Consider the following 14,141-nt stretch of genomic DNA (forward strand, 5'->3'; position numbering starts at 1 on the left):
TGCACCTAATATTAGGAAGAAAAGACAAATGTTGTTGAAATGGAATTTGAGCTCAGCTTGCTGGTAATGAACTACCAAATGTTTACAAATGGTGGTGATGCAAGAAGCAACGTGTCCCTCCAAAATTACTTTAATCTGCACCGTGGATATCAGATTCTGAGAACAGCCACACAATGCATACAAACCACTTTGTCAAACTGCCTAAAATCATGAATACCAGGAAAGCATTACATGAGCATTTATAAGAAAATGAAAAAGTGGGTCCAATTACACTGCAATGATGTTTAGTACACTAGCTATAATAAATAGGTCTGTCAGATTGAGAGGTCAGAAAAAAGAAAATTAGGAGAGGGAGGTCAATGGTTACTACAGTGGGAGAAATACTGGTGTACTGTTCAGGGCAGAGGCCAAATTTTAGTGAGCTGAACAATCAAGAAATGAAATTAAGAAAACAATTTCATTTATAATGAACAGAGAACAAAATACTTAGGGATAAGCTTAACAAAAGAAGTGTAAAATTTATACTCTGAATATTACAAAACAAAATTTGAAAGAAATTAAAGACTAATAAGTGAAAACACATTCCATTTTCATGGATCAGATCACAATATTGTTAATATGGCAATACTCCTCAAATTGATATACAAATTCAACACCATCTCTATCAAAATCCCAGCTGCCTTTTTTGCAGAAAATGACAAGCTGATCCTTAACCTCATAAGGAAATGCAAGGAACCCAGAATAGATGAAACAATCTTGAAAAAGAAGAACAAAGTTGGAGATTTCACGCTTCGCAATTTCAAAATCTACTACAAAATTACAATAATAAAGACAGTGTGGTTCTAGCACATGGACAGACAAACAGATCAATGAAACAGAACTGAGAATCCAGAAATAAACTCTTTTTTTATCAACATTTTTTATTTCTTGTCTTTTTTTTTCCAAGTTGTTGGGAGCTTTTTATTTATTTTTTTAATGTCTTTATTGGAGTATAATTGCTTTACAATGGTGTGTTAGTTTCTGCTGTAAAACAAAGTGAATCAGCTATACATATACATATATCCCCATATCTCCTCCCTCTTTCGTCTCCCTCCCACCCTCCCTGTCCCACCCCTCTAGGTGGACACAAAGCAACAAGCAGGTTTCCCTGCACTATGCAGCTGCTTCCAATAGCTATCTGTTTTACATTTGGTAGTGTATATATGTCCATGCCACTCTCTGACTTCGTCCCAGCTTACTTTCCCCCGCCCCGTATCCACAAGTCCATTCTCTACATCACCGTCTTTATTCCTGTCCTGCCCCTAGGTTCTTTTTTTTTTTAACATCTTTATTGGAGTATAATTGCTTTACAATGGTGTGTTAGTTTCTGCTTTATCATGTACCACAATGTTCACTGGCAGCTCTATTTACAATAGCCAGGACATGGAAGCAACCTAAGTGTCCATCAACAGATGAATGGATAAAGAAGATGTGGTACATATATACAATGGAATATTACTCAGCCATAAAAAAAACGAAATTGAGTTATTTGTAGTGACGTGGATGGCCCTCTTAGAGTCTGTACATACAGAGTGAAGTAAGTCAGAAAGAGAAAAACAAATACCGTATGCTAACACATATATATGGAATCTAAAAAAACAAAAAAAATGGTCATAAAGAACCTAGGGGCAAGACGGGAATAAAGACGCAGACCTACTAGAGAATGGACTTGAGGATGTGGGGAGGGGGAAGGGTAAGCTGGCATGAAGTGAGAGAGTGGCATGGACATATATACACTACCAAATGTAAAACAGATAGCTAGTGGGAAGCAGCCGCATAGCACAGGGAGATCAGCTTGGTGCTTTGTGACCACCTAGAGGGGTGGGATAGGGAGGGCGGGAGGGAGGGAGATACAAGGGGGAAGAGATATGGGGATCTATGTATATGTATAACTGATTCACTTTGTTATAAAGCAGAAATAAACTCTTATGTTTAAGGTCAACTGATTTTCAACAAGGATGCCATGACAATTCAATGGGGAAAGAACAGCCTTCAACAAATGGTGCTAAACAACTGGATATCCAAAGAATAAAATTGTACCCCTATCTTATATCATATACAAAAATCAACAAAAAGGATCATAGACCTAACATAAGACCTAAACCTTTTAAACTTTTCAAAAAAAACACAGGAGTAAATCTTAGTGACCTTGGGTTAGGCAAAGCCTTGTTAGACATGACACCGAAAGCACAGCAACAAAAGAAAAAAGTAGATAAATTGGACTTCATAAAAATTTTTAAGATTTTGTGCTGAAAATCAAAATATGAAGAAAATGGAAAGACAACCCTACAGAATGGAAGAAAATGTCTTCACATCAATTATTATATACGGGGCTTATATACAGAATTAAAAAAAAGAACTCTTGTAACTCAAGAATAAAAAGATGAACAATCCAATTTAAAAATTGGCAAAGGATCTGAACAGACATTTCTCCAAAGATAATACAAATGGCACATAAAAAGATGCTTAACATTATGAATCATCACAGAAATGCAAATCAAAATCACAATGAGGTAACATATCACACCCGCTAAAACTACTAAAGTCAGATAATAGTAAGTGTTGACAAGGATGTAGAAAAATTAGTATCCTCAAACACTGCTGGTGGGAAGCTAACATGATGCTTCTCTATGCAAAAGAGTTTGGCATTCCGAGCCATGGTGATGGTGACACAATCTTGGATCATACCAAAAACCACTGTATTACACATTTTAAATAAGTATAGTGTGTGAATTATAGCTCAATAAAGCTGTTAGATGAAAAGATGGAAGATTTTAAAAACTCAGAGAGTTGAGAAATAAATGAAAAGGAAGGAAGCAGAGATGGGAATGTGAAATAGAGGGAGAAAATTTTAGTTGTCTTTTCTTAAACTGTAAGAGACCTCTGGGGGTGTTAAATGTTAACTGGAAGAGAAGATAGGGAGCTGGAAGTAGGCCAAGGTGGGCCACAAGATCAAGGGCACAGTAAATAAACACACCTCCTGCAACCCACAAGCCACCTCAGGCTTCCTCTCCAGCCTGTCCCTCAGGAGTTTTTAACTTCCCTTTGCCAAGGGAAGTTGTTGCCCAACTCTGACCCCACCAAACCACTTCCTCTTTCCCTACTCCATGACTGCCCTTGCAATTTCAAATTCTTCCCCTCAACTAAACAAAATGAAGTCTCCAGCTGCTACTATCAAACTTGCAGGCCCACATCCAGCAGATCTACCTTCCTGGGAATAATCACAACCATAACAGCAACAGATAATGTGGTTAGATAATCAATTAAAGAATTTTTTAAACCTTCCTAATGCTCCCAGAGAAGAACACATAAGACTTTGGGTTTTACTTCCCTTGGGGGTGGAACTCAGTGCTTCTCTGTTTAATTCTCCACCTGTGTTGTTACAGAAGTTAGGTCCAAAGAGGAATTAACCTGGGGTTGCCCCAGGAAAGGAGGTGGGGGAAAGGAGAGGAAAGCTGGTAATTTGATTCAAAGAATGGACTGGCCAGATCAGAGAAGGAAGGCAGAAGGAAAAGATGAACAATTGCGAGATACACAACTGTTTGAGAGGGTAGCAAAGGCCTGCCCCTGCCCCTCACAGATCCCTGGATAGGACAGGATGTCTGGGGTGCATATGCAGAGGGAGAAGGGGTTCACTGTGTTCATCACCAACGCCATGGCCTCTAAGCAGTGGTGAGCTCCCTGTGGCTCAATTCACTTCTCCAAAGCACAGAATAGGGGAGCAGGTCCTGAAAGGTCTCCTAGCCTCCAGCCTCTGCCCTACCACCAATTCATCCCAAACACCACTGTAAGACTGGTCTCCCTAAAACACTACCCTGAACACCACAAAAACCATCACAGCTCTCCACTTAATGAAAGTCTGACTCTTAACTTCGGCACTCAGTGCCTTTGATGACTCAGTTATGATCCTGTCCCAAGACAAAATCTTCAATGACCACATCAACCCTTCCACAGCACATGCTTTACTCTGAACTCTGTGGTGTGTACTTGCCATCTGGCCCTGGTCACGTGCTACCACATATGGTTATTTATCTTTATGTTGTGTCCCCCAAATGACCACAAATATCTTGAGACCAGAGAATATATCTTATGCCTTTTTGGATCTGATCTGCCTCTGATTTTCAACACTTTGTTCAATAAACATTTCTTGAAACAATAATGATGACTTATAGTTCACAAGAATTTACTGAGTACCAACTGTATGCTGAGCTCCTAGGTACTTGCATCCTAAAATGAAGAAATTATTGAATTATCCAACAAATGTGCTCTGGCACATTCAGAAATTTATTTTTATATGCCTCACAGAAAGCAAACGGACTATCCAATGAATTCAGAGAAAACTGAACTTTTATGCCAAAATCTGAATCAAATTTTACATTTAAGATACAAAATTTCATTTAAAAACAAAAAAGAAAGCCAACTTCCAATTACTTTGCCTACTTGAGTTAACCAGAGATAAAGATTAGAACCTACTGTATATATAACAATCATTACAGATCACAAAATAAAATTCAAACAGAACTCCATGTGTATCAAGCTGTGTGTGCAAAAATTAGTGCTTACATAATTTTATTTTAACCAAAAGACATGTTTCTTACAACTGAAAATGGCCTAGAGATTAACATTTCTTTATTTTTGATCTCTACATAAGTTACGTACAGGTAGAGAACCAATTTTAAAATAATTCCACAGGAGAAAAAATAATCAAGAAGTTATACAGAAACAGAAGAGTTGTTAATAAACACAGAAAGACTTACTTAACCATACATTACAGTAAATATGCCCTACAGTGTTGGTGTATGTGTGGGGAAAAAACCTAAAGAGCACATAACAAATTGCTACCAACAGTTATCTCCAAGAGATGGAATTCAGGGCATTTCATTTCTGTGTTGTATACTTCTCTCTCTCTGTGTATATACTCATACATACACACTTTTTTTAAGCAATGAGCACTTTTGTAATCAGAAAAAAAGTTTTGTTTTCTTTTTAAGTTTGGAAAATAAGTGGTCACTTTCCATTCATCCCTTGCAGTTCTTCCTCTTTAAACTGTACTAAGTAAAAATATTACAACTCCTTTCCATCCTTAAAAATATTAATGAGCTACTTCTTCATAAATGATAAAGGTTCAGTTTTACACACTACATAGAATACTTTTGTGGGATTACTTTATTTTTTTTCATTATTCTGAAAGTATTTATTAGGTAACTACTACTGTATGTTAGGCATAGTTCTAGTACATGGGGTACATGAAGTGAACCAAACAGGAAAGCTCCTTGGCCATGGGATTACTTTAAATGCAGGGTCTGTTTATCATGAATGTCTGTATCCATGGCACTTAGCACAATGCCTGGCACAGAACAGATAAAAAGGGCTTGGACACATGAGTCCAACTATCAGCTCAAGAGCTCTCAGGGCAATTTTACCCACACTCCTTGGGATGTACAAGAATGCTTTACAAGTAAAAAGGAGAAGGGTGGGGATTATACATTTTGCTGAGAATACAACATCTCCTCCTGGCTGCCACTTCTTTTGTGTTGCTCTTAACAATCTTGCTTCACGTATCAGCAGCACTTTCCATGCTTCATCTCTTCCTCTTCCTTTCATATGCTTTTTTCTCTCAGCTTCTAGGACCCCAAACATATCCTACCCCACCGGTCACTCCTCACGCTCCTTTGTTGATTCCTGCGCCTCTCCCCGCAAAACTGGAGTGCCCTTGGGTCCTGTTCTTGTCACCTGTTCCTAAGGTAACCTAGTTCGGTCTCTGGTTTTAAATAACTACCTATATGCTGATGACCCCAAATCTTTTATCTCTCCCAAACTCTAGATCCACATATCCAATCCATTTGGATGTCTGACATTTATTTCAAAATTAGCATGTCCTAAACTGAACTCCTGATCTGCCCCCAAAAGCTGTCCTACTCACTGCCTCCTCCCTCTCAGAGTCACCCCTGACTGTTTTCTCATATCCCAACCAAACCACCAACAAATGGTCTTGGCTAGATCTTCACCACCTCTGCTTTACAACTCTGGTCCAGGCCACCATCCCCTCCTGCCTGGATCACAGCAAAAATCTCTTAGAAGGTCTCTCTGCTCGTACTCTTGCTCCCTTACAGTCCGTTCTCAACGAAGCAAGCACAGTGACCCTTTAAAATAACTTAGATCATATCACTCCTCGGCTTGAAACCCTGAGGTGATTCCATATTTCACTCAAAAGTACGAATCCTTACAATGGCCTACAAGGCCCTACACGACCTGGCCCTGTGTCACCTTCCTGACTTCAAATACTCTCCCAAATACTCTCCCCTCATGCATTCCACCCTAACGACACTGCTACTGCCTTAAGGCATTTGCCCCAGGTGTTCCCAAGATCCAAATGGCTAACTCCCCCATCTCTTTCATGTCTTTACTTAAATTTCACTTTCAGTAAGGACTACCTTGACTGCCTATATAAAAATCACAACCCGGACTTCCTGGTGGCCCAGTGGTTAAGAACCCACCTGCCAATGCAGGGGACACGGGTTCAAGCCCTGGCCCGGGAAGATCCCACATGCTACGGAGCAACTAAGCCCGTGCACCACAACTACTGAGCCTGCGCTCTAGAGCCCGCGAGCCACAACTACTGAAGCCTGCGCGACTAGAGCCCGTGCTCCACAACAAGAGGAGCCACCGCAATGAGAAGCCCATGCACCACAACGAAGAGTAGCCCCCACTCGCCACAACTAGAGAAAGCCCGCGCGCAGCAACAAAGACCCAACACAGCCAAAAATAAATAAATAAATAAATAAACTTATTTTAAAAAAAAATCACAACCCATCCTAATCACCAGTACTCAGCTCCTTACCCTGTTCCTCTTTTCCTTTTTTCATAGCACTTGTCATCTTCTAATATATTATACATTTTATTTATTTTTTTATGGAGTTTTCTGTTTGTCTTCTCCTTCTAGAATGCAAGCTACGTTAAGGCCAGGTTCTTTTTTTTATTTTTTATTTTTCCTCTGTTTACAACCCAAGTGCTTAGAACAGTTTCTGGGACATAGTGGGTGATTGATGAGTGTTTATTCAACAAATAAATGGATCTTAGGAGGTACAACAGGAGCTAAATAATATAGAACATCCCCCAACTTCACTCTTATAATCACTCATGGGAAGGAGGGACTAAGAGGTAGAAATCATCTAGGCCAAGAAGCAAGAGGCGATGGGGATTTAAAGGTCTCGGTTTCTGTTATCAGTTTTCTGGGACACATCTCAGTCTATCCTTAGCAATTACAATATGCTCTTACTATTAATGAGTTGTCGGCATTCAGAATTTAGTATTAACTGCAGAAGAACTTTCCACGACTATAAAATATACTGCTTCTGCAGAGTAAATCCAATCTAAAAATCTACTGTTCTTAACCCATAATCTACCATGATCAATGAAGTCAGGGTCCTCCAAGGTGGGTGAAACTAATCAGGACTATCTCTCAGGTATCAAGTGATAAGCACCAGATAACCAAAAACTAGCAACATGAGCTCATCTTCCAAATGATTAACATTAAGGAATATAGGTCAGCTGCTGGGTCAAACTATCGAAAGGCAAAAGCACATGACACTCCTCACTTCCTGAAATGAGCCTTGGAACTACTTTATGGTTCCATTAACAGTAACCAAATTACACCACAATGGTAAAGGTTTCATTAATGTAGGACTTCATGATCATAACCAAACCATAACCAGCACTAAGTAATAAATCTATTTACTCTAAGAGAAGAATCAATTTTCTAAACTGACAAGTATGAGGGCCTTGCTGATGTCGTGAACTTTTTCCATTTGTTTTCTCATACTATTTAGAGGAAATTTACCAGAGTAAATTCTTCTGAGTGACAAAGCTTGGAAATATTCTTCAATACTGGTATTTTTTCCTTCATTCAACAAACATTAGCAAATGCCTACAAGGGCTGTAAAGGGTATTAGGAAAAAAAACAGGTCCCTCCCTCACTGAGTTCACAGTCTAAGGGAGAACAGAGATGTTAACAAACTAACTGCAAGTGAGATGAGTGACACAAAGGGGTGCAGAGCGCTACTAGTGAGGGCTGGGGGCGGTGGTAATGTGGGTGATGAGGGTGATGAGGTTTAAGCAGAGACCTCATGAATGAGCAGGTGAAGACGGACAGGAAGAGGTGTCAGCACAGAGTAACGAGCATGAGCAAAGGCCCTAAAGCAGGAAAGGACATATACAGTTGAGAATCAAAAGAGATAGTAGTGAAGACCAGAGGCTGAGGAGAAAGACAGAATCCAGATAGTTTAGGGCCTTGAGTCCATACTTTGGACTCTTGGACTCTGGGCAATGGGAAATCTTTGAAAGGCCTTAAATAGGAGAGCAATCATTTTGGGGGTTTGTTTATAAAAATATCAATCCAGCTTTAGTTTAGAGAATGGGCAGCAAGAATGAACTTGGAAAGGCCATTTTAGCAAAAATCCAAGAAATCTTCCTTGGAGGATGGTTGAGTTAGTCAGGATGGAGAGAAATGGGCAGAATCAAGAGAACAGTTACAAAATACAATTGGCAAGCCTTAGTGACTGACTAGATTTGAAAGGTGACTAAAAGTATGTCAAGGATTTCTGGTTTGATCAAATACCTCTGGAATTAAGGCCTCTTTATAAATTTTAAAAGATAAAAAATAAATTTATGTGTAGGGAGGTTGCCCACAATGTGTCAATAAAATGAGCAACTGGGGACTTCCCTGGTGGCGCAGTGGTAAAGAATCTGCCTTACAGTACAGGGGATGCGGATTCCATTCCCGGTCAAGGAACTAAGATCCCACATGCCACGGGGCAACTAAGCCTGTGCGCCACAACTACTGAGCTCGCAGGCCTCAACTAGAGCCCAGACGCCCTGGAGCCTGTGCACCACAACCACAACTAGAAGAGAGAAAACCCACATGCCACAACTAGGGAGAAGCCTGCACGCCACAATGAAAAGATCCCACACACCTCAGCAAAGATCCCACGTGTCGCAACTAAGACCTGACACAGCCAAAAAATAAATAAATAATAAATAAATCTTTAAAAAAAATAAAATGAGCAATTGGGTCTTTTGTTGTTGTTGTTGTTGTTGTCGTTTGTTTTTTTTTGCGGTATGCGGGCCTCTCACTGTTGTGGCCTCTCCCGTTGAGGAGCACAGGCTCTGGATGCGCAGGCTCAGCGGCCATGGCTCACGGGCCCAGCCGCTCTGCTGCAGGTGGGACCTTCCCGGACCAGAGCACGAACTCGCATCCACTGCATCGGCAGGTGGACTGTCAGCCACTGCGCCACCAGGGAAGCCCGAGCAATTGGCTTTTCATGATGGATTTAAGTTTGATTTTTAATTTTTTATTTTAGAAAATCTGTTCTAAACAAAATAACAGAGCCTCCCTGGTGGCGCAGTGGTTGAGAATCTGCCTGCCAATGCAGGGGACACGGGTTCGAGCCCTGGTCTGGGAAGATCCCACATGCCACGGAGCAACTAAGCCCGTGCGCCACAGCTACTGAGCCTGCGCGACTGGAGCCTGTGCTCCGCAACAAGAGAAGGCCGCGACAGTGAGAGGCCCGCGCACCGTGATGAAGAGTGGCCCCCGCTCGCCGCAACTAGAGAAAGCCCTCACACAGAAACGAAGACCCAACACAGCCAAAAAATAAATAAATAAATAAATTTATTTTTAAAAAAACAAAAAAACAAAATAACAGAGAATCCTCTTAACTGACCATTTTTAAGTATTTATAACATTCTATCTATACATACACATAGATATGTAGAACAATTATTAAGCTACTGGACCGAGAATTACGATTTTGGGCTTTAACTTGAGTCTCTTACTAACTGCATGACTTCTGGCTTATCATTTAACTTATCTAGGCTTTAGTTTCATCATTCATTTTGAAAAAAAAAAACCCTACAGATTGAGAATTAAGATTCTGCTCTCTACAGATGGATGTTTACATGTTATACACTACTGTATTCTAGGTTCAGGGACCTTATGCATGGCTGACCAATGGCTTTTTACTTCCTCCTCTATTTAGATAGTCTTTTATCAGCCCAATACAATGCAAAATTACTTCTCTTAAAAATGTTTCTGAAATTAGTAGCAAAATGGCTTTCTCCCCAGAGTAATTCCTCACAGACCTGGGTACACTGATGCACATAACTCCACTACAGTTTTTTTTTTTTAAGGCACCATAATGAAAGGGATCTACATAAGTCATTTACAGCTTATTAAATATGGTAGCTTTGAACACCAGTCTCCTGCTAAAATCTTGTTCTCGTGAGAAAATCCTATTTTCGTATCATTTTTAAGTTACATCTGCTCTGGAACATCACCTACTTGTAGGAAAGGAAATTTCCTTTTTAATACCACCTTCATTATTTCCTTAATATAAATTCAGTTTCAGGTAAGCCAAAATTATATATGTCCAGCTATCCATGGGCAGCATTTAATCTGTTCACTGTAAAATAAATGTCATTTCAGAAAACATATGGGTACGAAATGAAAGCCCAGACTGCGCCTGCAAACAAGACAAATCAACTTTAAATCACACCAACACCACACGTTAGTATAATCCAGGAAACCCAGAAAATTCAGATCTGTCCCTGCTGTATGAGTCCCGCTCTGGTTTAATTTCTGGTCATTCGTGCCCCATCATAAACAACCAGGATAATGAGAAATAAACAGCAGCAGCACCACTGTCATCTTGAATTTTTAAACTGAAAAGGCACATCACCACAGCCTACTTTCTGTCTCTATCTGCAAAGCTCTTCCAAAGGATACATTCTTGAGTGGAGGAGGGGTCCCTTCCCTCTTTATGGGAAGAGGGACTGAAAATGTTCACAGATTATAAAGGAGAAAAAGAGAGTTAAAGATGAGACTGGGAAGAGGAAAGCTGCTTCACGATAGGAATCTAGACCCGGGTGAGGAAAGTCAAGAAAGGAGCAGAAAAGGAAGAGCCTAGTGAGGTCACAGGAGGAAAAAGAAAAAAAAAAGGGCTCCTGACAAAGTCCGGCAGAGGAACGTGAAGGAGGCACAGAGGAACAAGTCTGGTGTCAATGGGTGGGGGGATCAAATACGGGGAGGTGGGGACAGAGGATGAGAAGGGCTCAGGGGACGGAGGGCTCAGAGTGGGCTGGAGAAGCCGAAGAGAAGAAAAAAGACAGCGCACCTGCCAGGGCCTGGCGAGGATGGGATGGTCGGGTTCCCTCACCTTGGTTTTAGTCCGGCTGGCCTTGGCCTTGGCCCTGGCCCGGCGCGGGGGCCTCACCGCCTCGGCCATAGACCCTGCGATGGCAACGTCGCCACTTGTTTTTGTCAAAACTCTGCGCTTTCCACAACCTGCCCAGTTCCGGCCTCCGGGCTGTCACGTGATCGAATCTCCACCACTCCCGGGGGAGGGGCGGCAACTCGGAGCCTCTACCGGCAGCAAAGTAGGACAAACCACTCCGGGAGCCCTTTTCACTGGAGGATGGTGGCCCCGCCCCCTTGCGTCCAGGCCCCACCCCCTGACCCCGGCAAGCGCGCCTGGCTCCGGCCACGCTCGCCAATGGCTTGGAGTCGTCTTGGGTCCCGGCGTTACTTCCCGAACTGAGATCACGTCCTTCTCGCTGGCTCCGCCGAGCCGCACTCGGTCTAGGCTCCGGGAGCTCTCGCACACCTCACTCACGTTGACTTAAAGGAATCCGGGGAGAGTGCTTGTCAGTCTTGTTTTGACCCTTAGATAACCAGGACCAGTCAACCTAAATCTCTGTTTTGCACTCGAGAGCTTTGCTGCCTATCCAGTTGTGCGCTTCAGTTTCATCCTGTGTAAAGGGGAAAGATGATACTTGCCTTTTCCAGTATAGTGAAGATTAAATGGACTAATCGTCAAAGGTGCCTGGTAGCCGCGAGCGTATCTGTAAATGGTAGTTATTTTCATACTGTCCAAATTCCCAGGCAGCAGAGACATCTGCGCCCAAGAGGGCAGACAAAAAAGCAAAAAGACAAGACCCATAAAAGTATTTTTCATGTAGATTTTACACACCTTCATTTAAAAATTCCAGATGTGAAAACTTGGCTCCATCTCCCTTTCCCAGCTCTACAATTTTTTTTCCAAAGCACTTAGTACCTCTTAAAATACTATTATAATTTGCTTTTATGTTTGTGTCTGTCAACCTGGCTAGAATGTAAGATCCTTAAGGGCAGGGGTCTTTGTTTTGTTCCCTGAGGCATCCCAAGAGCCTTCTAGAACACTAGCCTGTAAGTGGTAGGCTCAATAAATTTTTGATGAATCAAATGTATGTGAGTTTTGTCTGATGGTGGGATAAAATAGTTGAGATGGAGGGGGGCCAGTGGGGAGACTATCCAAGAATAAGGCATGAAAAATGGAAAGGACTTCAGAGATGGAGTCTTCACAGTGTCTTATTTATGAGCTAACTGAGCATATAAAATACAGTTGTAGGGAGGAAGGGAGACGTAAGAGGGAAGAGATATGGGAACATATGTATATGTATAACTGATTCACTTTGTTATAAAGCAGAAACTAACACACCATTGTAAAGCAATTATACTCCAATAAAGATGTAAAAAAATAAAAATAAAAGAATATATGGTAAAAATGATGCAAGGGAGACATAGCCTGGGGAAATAACTGCATTCTGGAAGTCTCAATTATGGGTAGGCATATATTTATATTCTTCAATCTTAGGGAAATAAGATAATTGCAGAAAACTACTTCTTTCTAAAAATCTGCTGTGTCCTTATGTATAGATGTCTTATAGCGTTCATACAATATATTTTTAACTGATGATGTCTATAATCATGCTTCTTTCATGAAGGCACCTATAACTCCAATTCTGACACTGCTCAAAATAAAGGTTTGTCATTATTTAAAGCTCACGAAGTGCATACCCATAGAATTGCATGATTTAGTTTAGAAGTACATTTAACTTCCCCGCAAAAGGCCATTTTGATGGCATTATGTTGATATCAATTAGCGTTTCAGGGGGTGAGGAAATGATACCTTTAATCTCTATTCCTAAAAAGTCAGTCAGTGACCTAGACTGATCGAGGTTTGAGAAGATTGGCTTGTAGATATCATAAAATCTTTTATCAGAGATAAAAATCCAGAAAAAAAATACACAGTTGTAAGCAGATAGGGTAGGGGCGTCCCCCAGAGAAAGAGAACCAGGCATGGCTTACTTGACATAAGAGAGCCATTTAATTTTTTTAAACTTTTATATCAACTTTTTTTTTGCGGGGGGTGGGGGGGGCAGGTGAGGGGGTAACTTAATCAGCATTATACTTTATTCATGTTATTTAGAGAAGCCATTTTAGGCCTAACCCATTTTGTAATGTAAGCCTGGCCACAGTGCTGGCCTTTGAACAGGTCTCAGTAGTAATGATCTAAGGGAACAAAGGAACAAAGGACTGTTACCAGGCAAGAAAAGTAACAATAGCACAGATAACAAATCAGCTGTAAAGACTTCCAGTTCTGTTTCAAAGGTAAAGATTAGCCTGAAGCACTTTCTTCAGCTGTTTTGCAGAATTTAAACACTCCCCAACCCGGGCCCCAGCGCTCAACCACCAGATCAACTGGAACCTAAGTGATGATGATGTTGACCTTTTCTGACCCTTCTGACTTCAGTCACCTAAAGCTTGGAATCTGTTTACTTTTGCCCCAATTTAATGTTGAATTCTCCTCTTCTCAAGCCCCTTCATGAATATCCCTTAGCTTAAAATTTCCCCAGTTTTGCTGTTTGGGGAGACACTGCTTTGAGAAAGTTCCCCAGTGTTCTCCTTACTGGCTGCAAGTAATAAATCCTTCTGTCTCCCGATCTCTGGCTTGGTTGTGTCTTTTGGTTCAACACCCACCAAGAGGCAAACCCAGTTTTCCAGTAACACAGTTTCACGTATTTTGATCCCAAATCCTCAACAACAACAAAATAGTTATCCAGCTACTCAGGTTACTGAACCAAACTTGGGTCTGCTCACCCAACACACAGCAAAGCCAATCTACTGACACCCAGTTGTGGTGAAGGTAGGTACAGTGTTTATTGCAGGGCCAAACAAGGAGAACAGGCAGCTCATGCTCAAAAGACCCAAAATCCCCAATGACTTT

General features: G+C 41.2%; 1 protein-coding gene across 2 annotated transcripts in view; it reads right to left on the reverse strand.

Moving 5' to 3' along the window:
- Nucleotides 1–11,385, reverse strand: part of EPG5 (ectopic P-granules 5 autophagy tethering factor) — a 129,845-nt gene extending 118,460 nt beyond the window's left edge. Inside the window, exon 1 of one of the 2 annotated variants that reach the window (XM_019936977.3) lies at nucleotides 11,253–11,385. In XM_019936977.3, coding sequence (XP_019792536.2) covers nucleotides 11,253–11,321 — 69 coding nt within the window. In that variant the 5' untranslated portion in view covers nucleotides 11,322–11,385. Of the gene's footprint in view, nucleotides 1–11,210 lie in introns of both variants that reach the window. The other variant, XM_033837706.2, reaches the window with a different exon arrangement.
- Between the last annotated feature and the right edge of the window lie 2,756 nt (nucleotides 11,386–14,141).

The sequence above is a fragment of the Tursiops truncatus genome, chromosome 13 (assembly GCF_011762595.2).
Source record: "Tursiops truncatus isolate mTurTru1 chromosome 13, mTurTru1.mat.Y, whole genome shotgun sequence".
Taxonomy (NCBI): Eukaryota; Metazoa; Chordata; class Mammalia; order Artiodactyla; family Delphinidae; genus Tursiops; species Tursiops truncatus.